The following is an 11,631-nucleotide window of genomic DNA, read 5'->3' on the forward strand; positions in this document are numbered from 1 at the left end:
GTTTAGAGAAGTTTTTGATGTTTTGTGTTTTGTCGCTTTTAAATATTATTATTAATATTCTGGTGGGAGCCGCCCAGAGTGGCTGGGGAAACCCAACCAGATGGGCGGGCTATAAATAATTCTAATTATAACAACATGCCTTTTGAGGGAGGATTTTTATCCCACCTGCGCTGGATCCAAAAAAGTTTCTACAACTGAAAGATGGGCAGGGTATAAATAGTAACTATTATTATTATTATTATCAGTGCTCTTTTTTTCTTAAAAAATGTCTAGGGGTATAACAATAATAATAATTATTTATTATTTGTACCCCGCCCATCTGGCTGGGCCTCCCCAGCCACTCTGGGCGGCTTCCATAGAAACAAAAAAAACACTAAAATATCATACATTAAAAACTTCCCTGAACAGGGCTGCCTTAAGATGTCTTCTGAAAGTCAGGTAGTTGTTTATCGTTTTGACATCTGATGGGAGGGCATTCCACAGGGAGGGCGCCACCACCGAGAAGGCCCTCTGCCTGGTTCCCTGTAACTTGGCTTCTGGCAGGGAGGGAACCGCCAGAAGGCCCTCGGCTCTGGACCTCAGTGTCCGGGCAGAACGATGGGGGTGGAGACGCTCCTTCAGGTCTACTGGGCCGAGGCTGTTTAGGGCTTTCAAGGTCAGCACCAGCACTTTGAATTGTGCTCGGAAACGTACTGGGAGCCAATGTAGGTCTTTCAAGACCGGTGTTATGTGGTCTCGGTGGCCGCTCCCAGTCACCAGTCTAGCTGCCGCATTCTGGATTAGTTGTAGTTTCCGCGTCACCTTCAAAGGTAGCCCCACGTAGAGCGCATTGCAGTAGTCCAAGCGGGAGATAACTAGAGCATGCACCACTCTGGCAAGACAGTCCACGGGCAGGTAGGGTCTCAGCCTGCGTACCAGATGGAGTTGGTAGACAGCTGCCCTGGATACAGAATTAACCTGCGCCTGGGTACTTCCATTTTCCTACTCATATTGAAATACTGCCCCTCTATGAGGCCAAACTTAGATTCGCCAAAAATTAGGGGGTATGCGTACTCCTGCGTCGTCCCCCCATAAAAAACGGACAGATGATGATGGTGATGATTATTATTCATGTGTGCATCCTAGCAAGCAATCTCTCTAGAAGTATTCCGCTCCCAGCTCCTGAGATTCCTGCAATGCAGAGGGGTTGGGCTGGATGACCTCTGAGTTCCCCTCCCGAGTTGAGGGACCCTCTTCCGAGATGTCGCTTGCTCGGACACACGCATATCACATCCCGCAACACCGGGAGGAGCCATCCCGGAATGGGCATTCTCCGCTCGCTCTCACACCCACAAGAAGGGGCGCTACTTGCACGAAGGCAGCACCCTAAGAAGGGAGAAAGCATGCGCTTTCCCCTTCAAAATTCCTGCCCTGGCCACCGGCAACATTTTAGCCCTGCTGTCAATCGGTTTGCACCCGTTTCATCAGATCAGCAAAGCTCTACGCAGAATTAGACAAATTAACAGGAAGGATCCGAAACCGGCGGGACCAGAAATTTACCGAAGACTGGAGTAAATTTACGAACTACCGTATTCTTTGCTCTATAAGACTCACTTTTTCCCTCCTAAAAAGTAAGGGGAAATGTGTGTGCGTCTTATGGAGCGAATGCAGGCAGCACAGCTATCCCGGAAGCAGCAAGAGGGATTGCTGCTTTCGCTGCGCAGCGATCCCTCTTGCTGTTCTGGCTTCCAAGATTCAGAATATTTTTTTCCTTGTTTTCCTCCTCCAAAAACTAGGTGCGTCTTGTGGTCTGGTGCGTCTTATAGAGCAACAAATACGGTATATGAAAAGTATTTGTGATGGTCAGACGACGTTTGTAGGTCTGCAAGACGTTCTGTGAGGGGTTTTGTGGGAAATATTGTAAAAATGTAAAAGGTGGGATGATAAGTTAAGAGGGTAAAGGCAATATAAAATTAAGTAATGCATAAAAAGAGGATAAGACGGAAGATCATCGGAGGTGCTGATGGAAGTCCAAAAAAAAAGGGTATTTGTAATAATATGTGGTACGTTTTATAATTTGTATGTTAAAATTAATAAAAATATATAAAAATATCAGCAAAGTTCTTTTTGAGCCAGGCAGGTAAAAACCTGGAGCCACTCTCCCAAACCAACATGATGAGATACTCACTGGGTGACGTCGTGTCGCGACTTGAGATGGACCGACTGAATGGTGCTGTTAACCTTGGGGAAAGGAGGGTGGGGAAAGGAGAAATAAGGACAGGTTGACGCATCGGCTTCGCAAGGAGAGGAAGGAAACTGGAGCAGCCTCCGGTCTCCTTACACATTTAGAGGGACAGCAGGGGTTCAGAGTGGTTCAAAACCCTGTGAAGGAAGGTTACCAGACGTCCCCGTTTCCCAGAGACGGTCCCCAGATTTACAAATCAGTCAGTGGTTCAAATCCCCACAATGACGGGGTGAGCTCCCATTGCTCGGTCCCTGCTCCTGCCAACCTAGCAGTTCGAAAGCACGTCAAAGTGCAAGTAGATAAATAGGTACTGCTCCGGCGGGAAGGTAGACGGCGTTTCCGTGCGCTGCTCTGGTTCGCCAGAAGCGGCTTAGTCCTGCTGGCCACATGACCCGGAAGCTGTACGCCAGCTCCCTCGGCCAATAAAGCAAGATGAGCGCCGCAACCCCAGAGTCGGCCACGACTGGACCTAATGGTCAGGGGTCCCTTTACCTTTACTGTACTGTAAACCACTTAGAATTCATAAATGAAATAAGCTGCCGTCCTCGCAATGCACGTTCCGCCATCATCTAACACGGGGCAGCAGAGATCGTTTCTTAATGGTCAGGGGTCCCTTTACCTTTATATTTTACCCCTGACAAAAGTGAAAAGTGTCCCCGGATTCATTGGAAAAAAATCTGGCAACCTTACCGCAAAGTCCACTGGGCAAATATGGGGCCGCCACTGTCTCTGCTAATCCAGAATGCGGCAGCCGGACTGGTGACGGGGAGCGGTTGCTGAGACCACATAACACCGGTCCTGAAAGACCTACATTGGCTCCCAGGACGTTTCCGGGCACAATTTGGGTGTTGGTGCTGACCTTGAAAGCCCTAAGCGGTCCAGTATCCCTGAAGGAGCGTCTCCACCCCCATCGTTCAGCCCAGACACTGAGGTCCAGCTCCGAGGGCCTTCTGGTGGTTCCCTCCCTGCGAGAAGCGAGGTTACAGGGAACCAGGTAGAGGGCCTTCTCAGTGGTGGCACCCGCCCTGTGGAATGCCATCCTGCCAGATGTCAAAGAAATAAACAACTACTAGACCTTTAGAAGACATCTGAAGGCAGCCCTGTTTAGGGAAGCTTTTAATGTTTGGTGTTTTATTCTGTTTTTAATATTCTGTTGGGAGCTGCCCAGAGTGGCTGGGGTGTCCTGGTCAGATGAACAGGGTGTAAGTAATAAATTATTATTATTATTATTATTATTATTATTATTATTATTAGACAGATGGGGGAGTATAAATATTATATTATACAGTGGTGCCTCGCAAGACGAAAAGAATCCGTTCTGTGATTCTCTTCGTCTAGCGGTTTTTTCGTCTTGCGAAGCAAGCCCATTGACGGATTAGCGCTAGTAGCGCTTTTAGCGGCTTTTAGCGGCTTATCTGCTGATCGGATCAGCTGATAAGCGGCTTAGCGGCTTAGAAAAAGGGGGGGAGGGAAAAAACCAGCAGGAACTCGCAAGGCATTGTCGTCTTGCGAAGCAAGCCCATAGGAAATTCGTTTTGCGAAGCACCTCCAAAACGGAAAACTCTTTCGTCTAGCGAGTTTTCCGTCTTGCGAGGCATTCGTCTTGCGGGGCACCACTGTATTGTATTATATTATATTATATTATATTATATTATATTATATTATATTATATTATATTATATTATATTATATTATATTATATTATATTATTTTCCCTCAGGCTAGCCAACCCTGCAGGGACATCGTCCAGCTAACATGTGTCGCAGAGATCCATGCCTCCCACAACCCTGAGGTCAGTCATTCAGGGCTGCAACTAATGAACGAAGCTTTCTTGCTCATTATTACTGTATTATTATTAAAAATGAAAAGCTTCTGTGTCCGGTGTCAAGTCCTGCTCAAGAGTAGACCCACCGAAGCTACTCAGACACGACACGCATTTCAACGAGGCGGCTTCTTAGAGGGCCTCTTAAAATTAGCAGCAGATATTTTATCCCTCGGAGGAGAGATGATTAAAACCACATTTATTTATTTATATTTTTCGGGGGGGTGGGGGAGAGGAAAAAGGGGGGTTCGGTGTGCTCTGCCTTCCCCAGGCAGACCCATCGGTGAGGGCGGCGATGATCGGCTGGTTATTCCTGGCAAATGTCACCTTGAATCTTCCATACACACCCCCTTTCTGGTGACTCACACCCCTCTGCCTGCTGAGTCATGCTTTGCCACTGCAAAGAGCTGAGTCACTGCCCTGCCTGTCCTCAGGTGACTTTGATTCGCAGAGCAGCCCTTTTGAAATGTGGGGGGGGGGGTTTCCCCCCACGTGTGTGTGTGTGTGTGTGTGTGTGTGTTTTATTCGGATTATGTGTTTTGGTGGTTTTATATTGCTACGGAAATTACCGGGGGGGGCACATCTTTAAAGTTAAATATTACAAATATTATGCCTGGATACAGTGGTGCCTCGCAAGACGAAATTCATTCGTTCCGCGAGTTTTGTCGCCTTGCGGTTTTTTCCGTCTTGCGAAGCACGGTGTCGGGAAAGTTTTGGAAAAGCTTCAAAAAATCACCAAAGTCTTCAAAAACCTCAAAAAAGGCTACTACGCTGCGTTCTATGAGTTGCTCCTCGAAGTCAAGTCGCAACTGTATTAACGGTGTTAAGAAAAAGGAAACAAACTTGCACGACGTTTCCGTCTTGCGAAGCAAGCCCATAGGGGAAATCGTCTTGCGAAGCAGCTCAAAAAACCAAAAACCCTTTCGTCTAGCGAGTTTTTTGTCTTGCGAGGCATTCGTCTTGCAAATCCTTCCAACTTGACAGCTCAGGGAAGTCACCTAGCTTTAAAAATAATATAAAATCATCTCCTTTCCCAGTTCCCCCCATTCCAAAGCTATTTTCCCCTTGCAAAAGGACTCCAGGAAGTTCTCAGAGGTGACAATTGCTGGGCTCCTTGTTAGCCAAAGGAAGCCAAATCTCATCACCTGACTCGCCTCAGGCTCCAGACATGCAAAGGGACTTCTGTTGTACTTTTGGGTGGTGGGTACTTAAGACATATTTGTCTATGCTCATCTTATACCTGAGTCTTGCCCTGCCATGTCTGCTTATGCTAATCTTGTACCAAGGACTTGTCTGGACATGTTTGCCAAGGTTAAGCCCTCCCCTTCGGACTGTATTCTGGGATGTGGTGGGAAAGTTTTAAAAGTCTTTGTCAGCCCATCCTCGGGGTTCAAAATTTGCTTTTGAACCTATTGCGCAATCAACTTTGGTCTACAGCTCAACAACAACAGCATTTGCATTCGTGAGAGAAAAACAGTGCGGCGTACTTGTGTGAGGCAGACAGCGCTTGCCCATGTGTTTGCGCATAGGAAAGAGGGTATGTTTGGAAGTGGGAGCCAACTTGCCTCTTTTGCTCAAACACGCAAGTACACATGCTCACACGCAGACAAAGAGGCACACACGCACAATTTGTGTGTGTCTTTTGTGTGTGTGTCTGGCAGTGTCCATTTGCGTGTGAATGCACCCTCTCTGCCTCACACACAAAGGCACACACTCACTTATCTGTGTGCAAGAGCGCTCGTGCGTCCGTTTGGCAGGAAAAGCTCCCTCAAACACACCCAAGTACAGTGGTACCTCGGGTTAAGTACTTAATTCGTTCCGGAGGTCCGTTCTTAACCTGAAACTGTTCTTAACCTGAAGCACCACTTTAGCTAATGGGGCCTCCTGCTGCTGCCGTTCCACCGGAGCACGATTTCTGTTCTCATCCTGAAGCAAAGTTCTTAACCCGAGGTACTATTTCTGGGTTAGCGGAGTCTGTAACCTGAAGAGTCTGTAACCTGAAGCGTATGTAACCCGAGGTATACCACTGTAGACACAATCTCTAACACACAGCGAGAGAAACTGTTAGATTCTCAAAATGTTTAGGGGTATGCGTACCCCTGTGTCCCCCCCAGAAAAAAAGCACTGGGTAAAAAGGTAAAAAGGCAAAGGACCCCTGAACGGTTAAGTCCAGCCAACGGCGACTACAGGGTTGCGGCGCTCATCTCGCTTTCAAGCCAAGGGAGCCGGCGTTTGTCCGCAGACAGCTTCCTGGGTCATGTGGCAAGCGGGACTAAACCGCTTCTGGTGCAACAGGACACCGTGACGGAAACCAGAGCGCACGGAAATGCCGTTTAGCTTCCCGCCAGAGTGGTACCTATTTATCTACTTGCACTGGTGTGCTTTCGAACTGCTAGGTTGGCAGGAGTTGGGACGGAGCAACGGGAGCTCACTTCGTCGCGGGGATTCGAACCGACGACCTCCTGATCGGCAAGCCCAAGAGGCTCAGTGGTTTAGACCACAGCGCCACCCACGCCTTTGGAATAGGTGAGAGGATCAGTTTGGAATAACAAGAGGCTCAGTGGTTTAGACTACAGCGCCACCCGCGCCCCGTGTGCTCGGCTGTTTACGGCTTGGCTTACCAGCGTGGTCTTCGAGCGATGGTAGGGCTGGACGATGGGTAGCCCCAGCGGAGTCATCCACTCGACCGTCCGGCCCGACTTGGCAATGCACCGGGCGCTTTCGGTCAGCCAGCCCTGCGGGGAGAGAAAGGCAGTGAGCAATGCGGTTCCCATGGGGTGGGCACCCCAGTTCCAGAAAGTTACAGGCAAGCTGGAAGGCCACTGCTTCCCGCCCACCACAACCCTGCCTGGTAGCATCTCTGTGCTCTGTTTACCTCGCTGTCCATCCCCGCATTTCCCCACCCTTCTCTTCCTCCTGAAACCTCCTTGCACCCATTGCTGTGTAGCCCTAAGACAGGGGTCAGCAAGGCTAGCCTTGCCTGGGCTGGTTCACTCCGGCGGAGATCCCTTCATGGGCCAGGTCGTGCAAGCGCATGAGCGTGCGCAGCAGTCATTTCCAGTGTTGGTGTCTGTGCAGAGAAGATTTCTAGTGCCTGTGTCTGCGCAGACACGATTTTCAGCGTCTGAGCCATAGCTGTCAACTTGTTGTTGTTGTTTAGTCATTTAGTTTCCCCAGCCACTCTGGGCGGCTCCCAAAAGAACATTAAACACACTCCCTGAACCGTTTGCAAATAAATGAAGCACGTGGGTTACCTGGATTTCTCGAGTTCCCGAGAACATCTCCTTGAGGCTGTTGAAGACCTGTTGCACGAGGTAATGAGATGCTTCCCAAACATATTCCTGGGCGGAGGGAACGCAAAATGGGTAAAGTTAAGAGGCTGAAATGGGGGACCCTCACAACGCTTTCGCCCCTCGCCCCTTTTGCAAGGACAGTGCAGACGCCCGGTTCACAAACTTCCTTCTCTGCACTTTCGGAATGAGGGGGAAAAAATGCCTCCGATTTTTTAAATAGAAAGATTGGAGAACAGAAAGAATCAACTCCCAGCAGTGCTTGGTTTGTAGCACAGAATGCAGGGGCTTTGTCACAAGTCCGTGGAAACATGCAGAAAGCATGAAATGATGCAGCCGTGTGAGAACATTAACGGTAAAGGTAAACGGACCCCTAACCATTAGGTCCAGTCATGGCCGACTCTGGGGTTGCGGCGCTCATTTCGCTTTATTGGCCGAGGGAGCCAGCGTACAGCTTCCGGGTCATGTGGCCAGCATGACTAAACCGCTTCTGGCGAACCAGAGCAGCGCATGGAAACGCCGTTTACCTTCCCGCCAGAGCGGGACCTATTGATCTACTTGCACTTTGACGTGCTTTCGAACTGCTAGGTTGGCAGGAGCAGGGACCAAGCAACGGGAGCTAACCCTATTGCGGGGATTTGAACCGCCAACCACGCACACATGACCCGGAAGCTGTACGCTGGCTCCCTCGGCCAGTAAAGCGAGATGAGCGCTGCAACCACAGTGTCGGCCACAACTGGACCTAATGGTCAGGGGTCCCTTTACCTTACCTTTAAGGCATGCGTGTTCGAATATTTCTCACTGTCCGGTTTCTGTGACCATTCACCAGACTTTCCAGTCACACCTTGTAGAGTAATACTATAATATCACATTGATTGTCCTCAAGTCTTCCCAATGCATTTGCCATCCTCTCCTGACGCAGCTTCTGGGAACCACTGGGCTAGACAGAAGGAGAGAGAGAGAGAAAGAAAGAAAGAGAGAGAGAGAGGACCTGCGGGAACTCGTCGATCTCCTTGAGGCGCTTCTCGATTTGGAGGCGCCCTCCGTAGCGGGTGACTCCGTACACGACCGTCATCACCGTCTGTTTCACCACCTTGCGGCCGATGAACCCGTCGAGGACCTGCGCGATTTTGATGCCCTGCTCAGCGTCCCGCTTCCGGTACACTTCCACCTGCAAGCAAGGAGGGAAAGGGGTAAAAGACAATGGCATTGTGAGTGCTGGACCATAAAGAAGGCTGATCGTCGAAGGATTGATGCTTTTGAATTCTGGTGCTGGAGGAGACTCTTGAGAGTCCCATGGACTGCAAGAAGATCAAACCTCTCCATTCTGAAGGAAACCAGCACTGAGTGCTCACTGGATGGACAGATCCTGAAGCTGAGGCTCCAAGACTTTGGTCACCTCATGAGAAGAGAAGACTCCCTGGAAAAGACCCCGATGTTGGGAAAGATGGAGGGTGCAAGGAGAAGGGGACGACAGAGGACGAGATGGTGGGACAGTGTTCTCGAAGCTACCAGCATGAGTTTAACCAAACTGCGGGAGGCAGTGGAAGACAGGAGTGCCTGGCGTGCTCTGGTCCAGGGGGTCACGAAGAGGCGGACACGACTAAGCGACTAAACAACAACGACCTGACTGGAAGAATCCACGACCAGAAAGAAGAGGAGATACAAGAGGATTGGAAAAGATTGAAATAATATTTAGCTCAATATTGCGATATAAGATAAATTGCAAGGTTCCATTTACAATAAAGGAATGAACACTCCATTCATTTCCTAAGAAATGGCCGGCTACTGAAGCAGAGACATCACCTTGCCAACAAAGGTCCCTATAGTTAAAGGTATGGTTTTCCCAGTAGTGATGTATGGAAGTGAGAGCTGGACCATCAAGAAGGCTGATCGCTGAAGAATGGATGCTTTTGAATTCTGGTGCTGGAGGAGACTCTTGAGAGTCCCATGGACTGCAAGAAGATCAAACCTCTCCATTCGGAAGGAAATCAGCCCTGAGTGCTCAGTGGAAGGACACGCATTCGGGGAGGAAGGGACAACTCGAAAGACTTTTCCACAGTGGGAGCGCCCCGGAGCCAAGCTCTTACCTGCTGAGCCACCCCACTGTAGACATCTTGTGGCACGTCGCAAGGGGAAAGGTTCACCGAGGTGGCGCCCACGATGTCCCGCCCGAGGGCCGCGTAGTGCTGCAGCCCGTTGCAGGAGCCGTCCTGGGGAGGAGGGAAAAGGCGCAAAGGGAATCAGACGGTGGTGGTGGTGATTAAAATAAAATGGATGGATAGGAACACAGCTGGATCAAACCGATTCATGTGTGGGAAGCTCAGGCTTCAGGCAACAGCTCCCCCACTTTGCATGCTCCTGGTTCTCAGTGTTTAGGAATTGCAGGTAGACTGCCCCTGGCTCTGGAGGTTCTATTTTTCTATCATAAAACATACGTCAACAAGAGGGGCCCTGCTAGATAACTCTCTCTCCAATATTGATTTGTGATGGCATGAATATTCTTTGGGCTTGCATTCTATGGGCGTCACACTGAGATACAGTCGTACCTCGTAAGTCGGACGGAATCCATTCCGGAAGTCCGCTCGACTTCCAAAACGTTCGGAAACCAAGGCGCGGCTTCCGATTGGCTGCAGGAACCTCCTGCAGCCAATCGGAAGCTGCGTCGGACATTTGGGTTCCAAAGAACGTTCGCAAACCGGAACGCCCACTTCCGGGTTGGCGGCATTTGGGAGCCGAAATGTTTGACTTGCAAGGCGTTCGGGATCCCAAGGTACGGCTCTACTTCCAATTCATGAACGGAAAGGGGTAAAGAGCACATTTGAGGGGAGAGGCGCGCCCCCCCCCAATACATACCTGATGGACAGGGAAATGGGAGATGTACTCAGCAGGGTTCGGGGCTCTGGTGGCCTTGGCGATCTCCATGCAACAGGCCAATGCTTGCCACGGCTCGTCCGTGCTCATCCACCACTTCCGGCCCTGGCAAGGGTAAGGCGAGGAAAGGGTTAAACCGACCGGGAGACGTACCCAGGACTAGAAACTTGAGAAAATTCTGCACAGCGGCGTGGAGAAGAGTTCCCCCCCATAAAGCTCAAACCTGTGGATGCCTAAAGAAGAAAAGTGTTGGACTTTGGAACTGCCTTCCACAAGAGGCTGCAATGGGCACCGACTTTTAAAGAGGACTGGGCAAACTGTTGGAGGAGAAGTCTATCCATGGCTATTGGGCTATTTCCCCACCACGGAAAGAGGCAGTCCTTATTGCTATTACTGAAGGAACAGGTTACCCATACCTGACTGTGCAGTCACCCGAACCGGGCCCCAAAATTCCCAAATTCTTTCTTCAAGGATCCATTAGCAGCTATATAAAGAAAGCTTTCTCCTTTATCAGTCCATGAAGGCTTAACGGATGGCCTTGTCAGTTCCGAGTAGAGACGGGATGGCGGATCCGGGTCTGGTCTTATCGGTTGTAACTATCCTGACCACGCTGACGCACAGACCTTGCAAGACAGGCCTGTCAGCCCCCGCGCCCGGGGATGGCGCCAGGAGTACTCCTATAGTTGGGTGACCTTTTTACCCCAAGACAAGAAGGTAATGGGACCCCTGACCATTAGGTCCAGTCGTGGCCGACTCCAGGGTTGCGGCGCTCATCTCGCTTTACTGGCCGAGGGAGCCGGTGTACAGCTTCCAAGTCATGTGGCCAGCAGGACTAAGCCGCTTCTGGCGAACCAGAGCAGCGCACGGAAACGCCGTTTCCCTTCCCGCCGGAGCGGTACCTATTTATCTCCTTGCACTTTGACGTGCTTTTGAACTGCTAGGTTGGCAGGAGCAGGGACCGAGCAACGGGAGCTCACCCCATTGCGGGTATTCGAACTGCCAACCTTCTGATCGGCAAGTCCTAGGCTCTGTGGTTTAACCCACAGCGCCACCCTTTACCCTAAAGACCCTTAAAACCGTCCATGTCGTCTATTAGTGCACGTAATTTCTCTAAGTATTGGCGTGGGTTTTTTTTTTGGGGGGGGGGTTATTGCAAAAGGAAGTAAATAAATCTGCATTTTACAACAAAACCACCCAGAACAGCACAAGTGTGTGTGTGTGTGTGTGTGTGTGTATATATATATATATATTTGCTTTCGTAGATTTTCACGGGTACAGGAATGCAGGTTTTGGTGTCTTCGGGTGTCTTCCCGTGTAAGAGTCGGGGTGTCTGTGCGACGTTTCGACGAGGTCTCACTCGTCATCTTCAGGCTGGTGCTTTCGGCTTCTTGTTACTGGAACAGAGCAGAATCTGGTGTTTG

At 50.0% G+C, this 11,631-nt stretch overlaps 1 protein-coding gene across 1 annotated transcript in view; it reads right to left on the reverse strand.

The window, feature by feature from the left end:
- Positions 1-11,631, reverse strand: part of POLRMT (RNA polymerase mitochondrial) — a 42,305-nt gene that overhangs the window by 12,394 nt on the left and 18,280 nt on the right. Inside the window, exons 11-16 of the mRNA XM_082206256.1 lie at positions 10,193-10,315; positions 9,427-9,549; positions 8,328-8,507; positions 7,301-7,387; positions 6,668-6,781; positions 2,168-2,220 (exon numbers count right to left, since the gene is read on the reverse strand). Of these exons, the coding sequence (XP_082062382.1) occupies positions 2,168-2,220; positions 6,668-6,781; positions 7,301-7,387; positions 8,328-8,507; positions 9,427-9,549; positions 10,193-10,315 (680 nt within the window). The remainder of the gene's footprint in view (positions 1-2,167; positions 2,221-6,667; positions 6,782-7,300; positions 7,388-8,327; positions 8,508-9,426; positions 9,550-10,192; positions 10,316-11,631) is intronic.

Source organism: Podarcis vaucheri (genome assembly GCF_965113315.1).
Source record: "Podarcis vaucheri genome assembly, chromosome: 18".
Taxonomy (NCBI): domain Eukaryota; kingdom Metazoa; phylum Chordata; class Lepidosauria; order Squamata; family Lacertidae; genus Podarcis; species Podarcis vaucheri.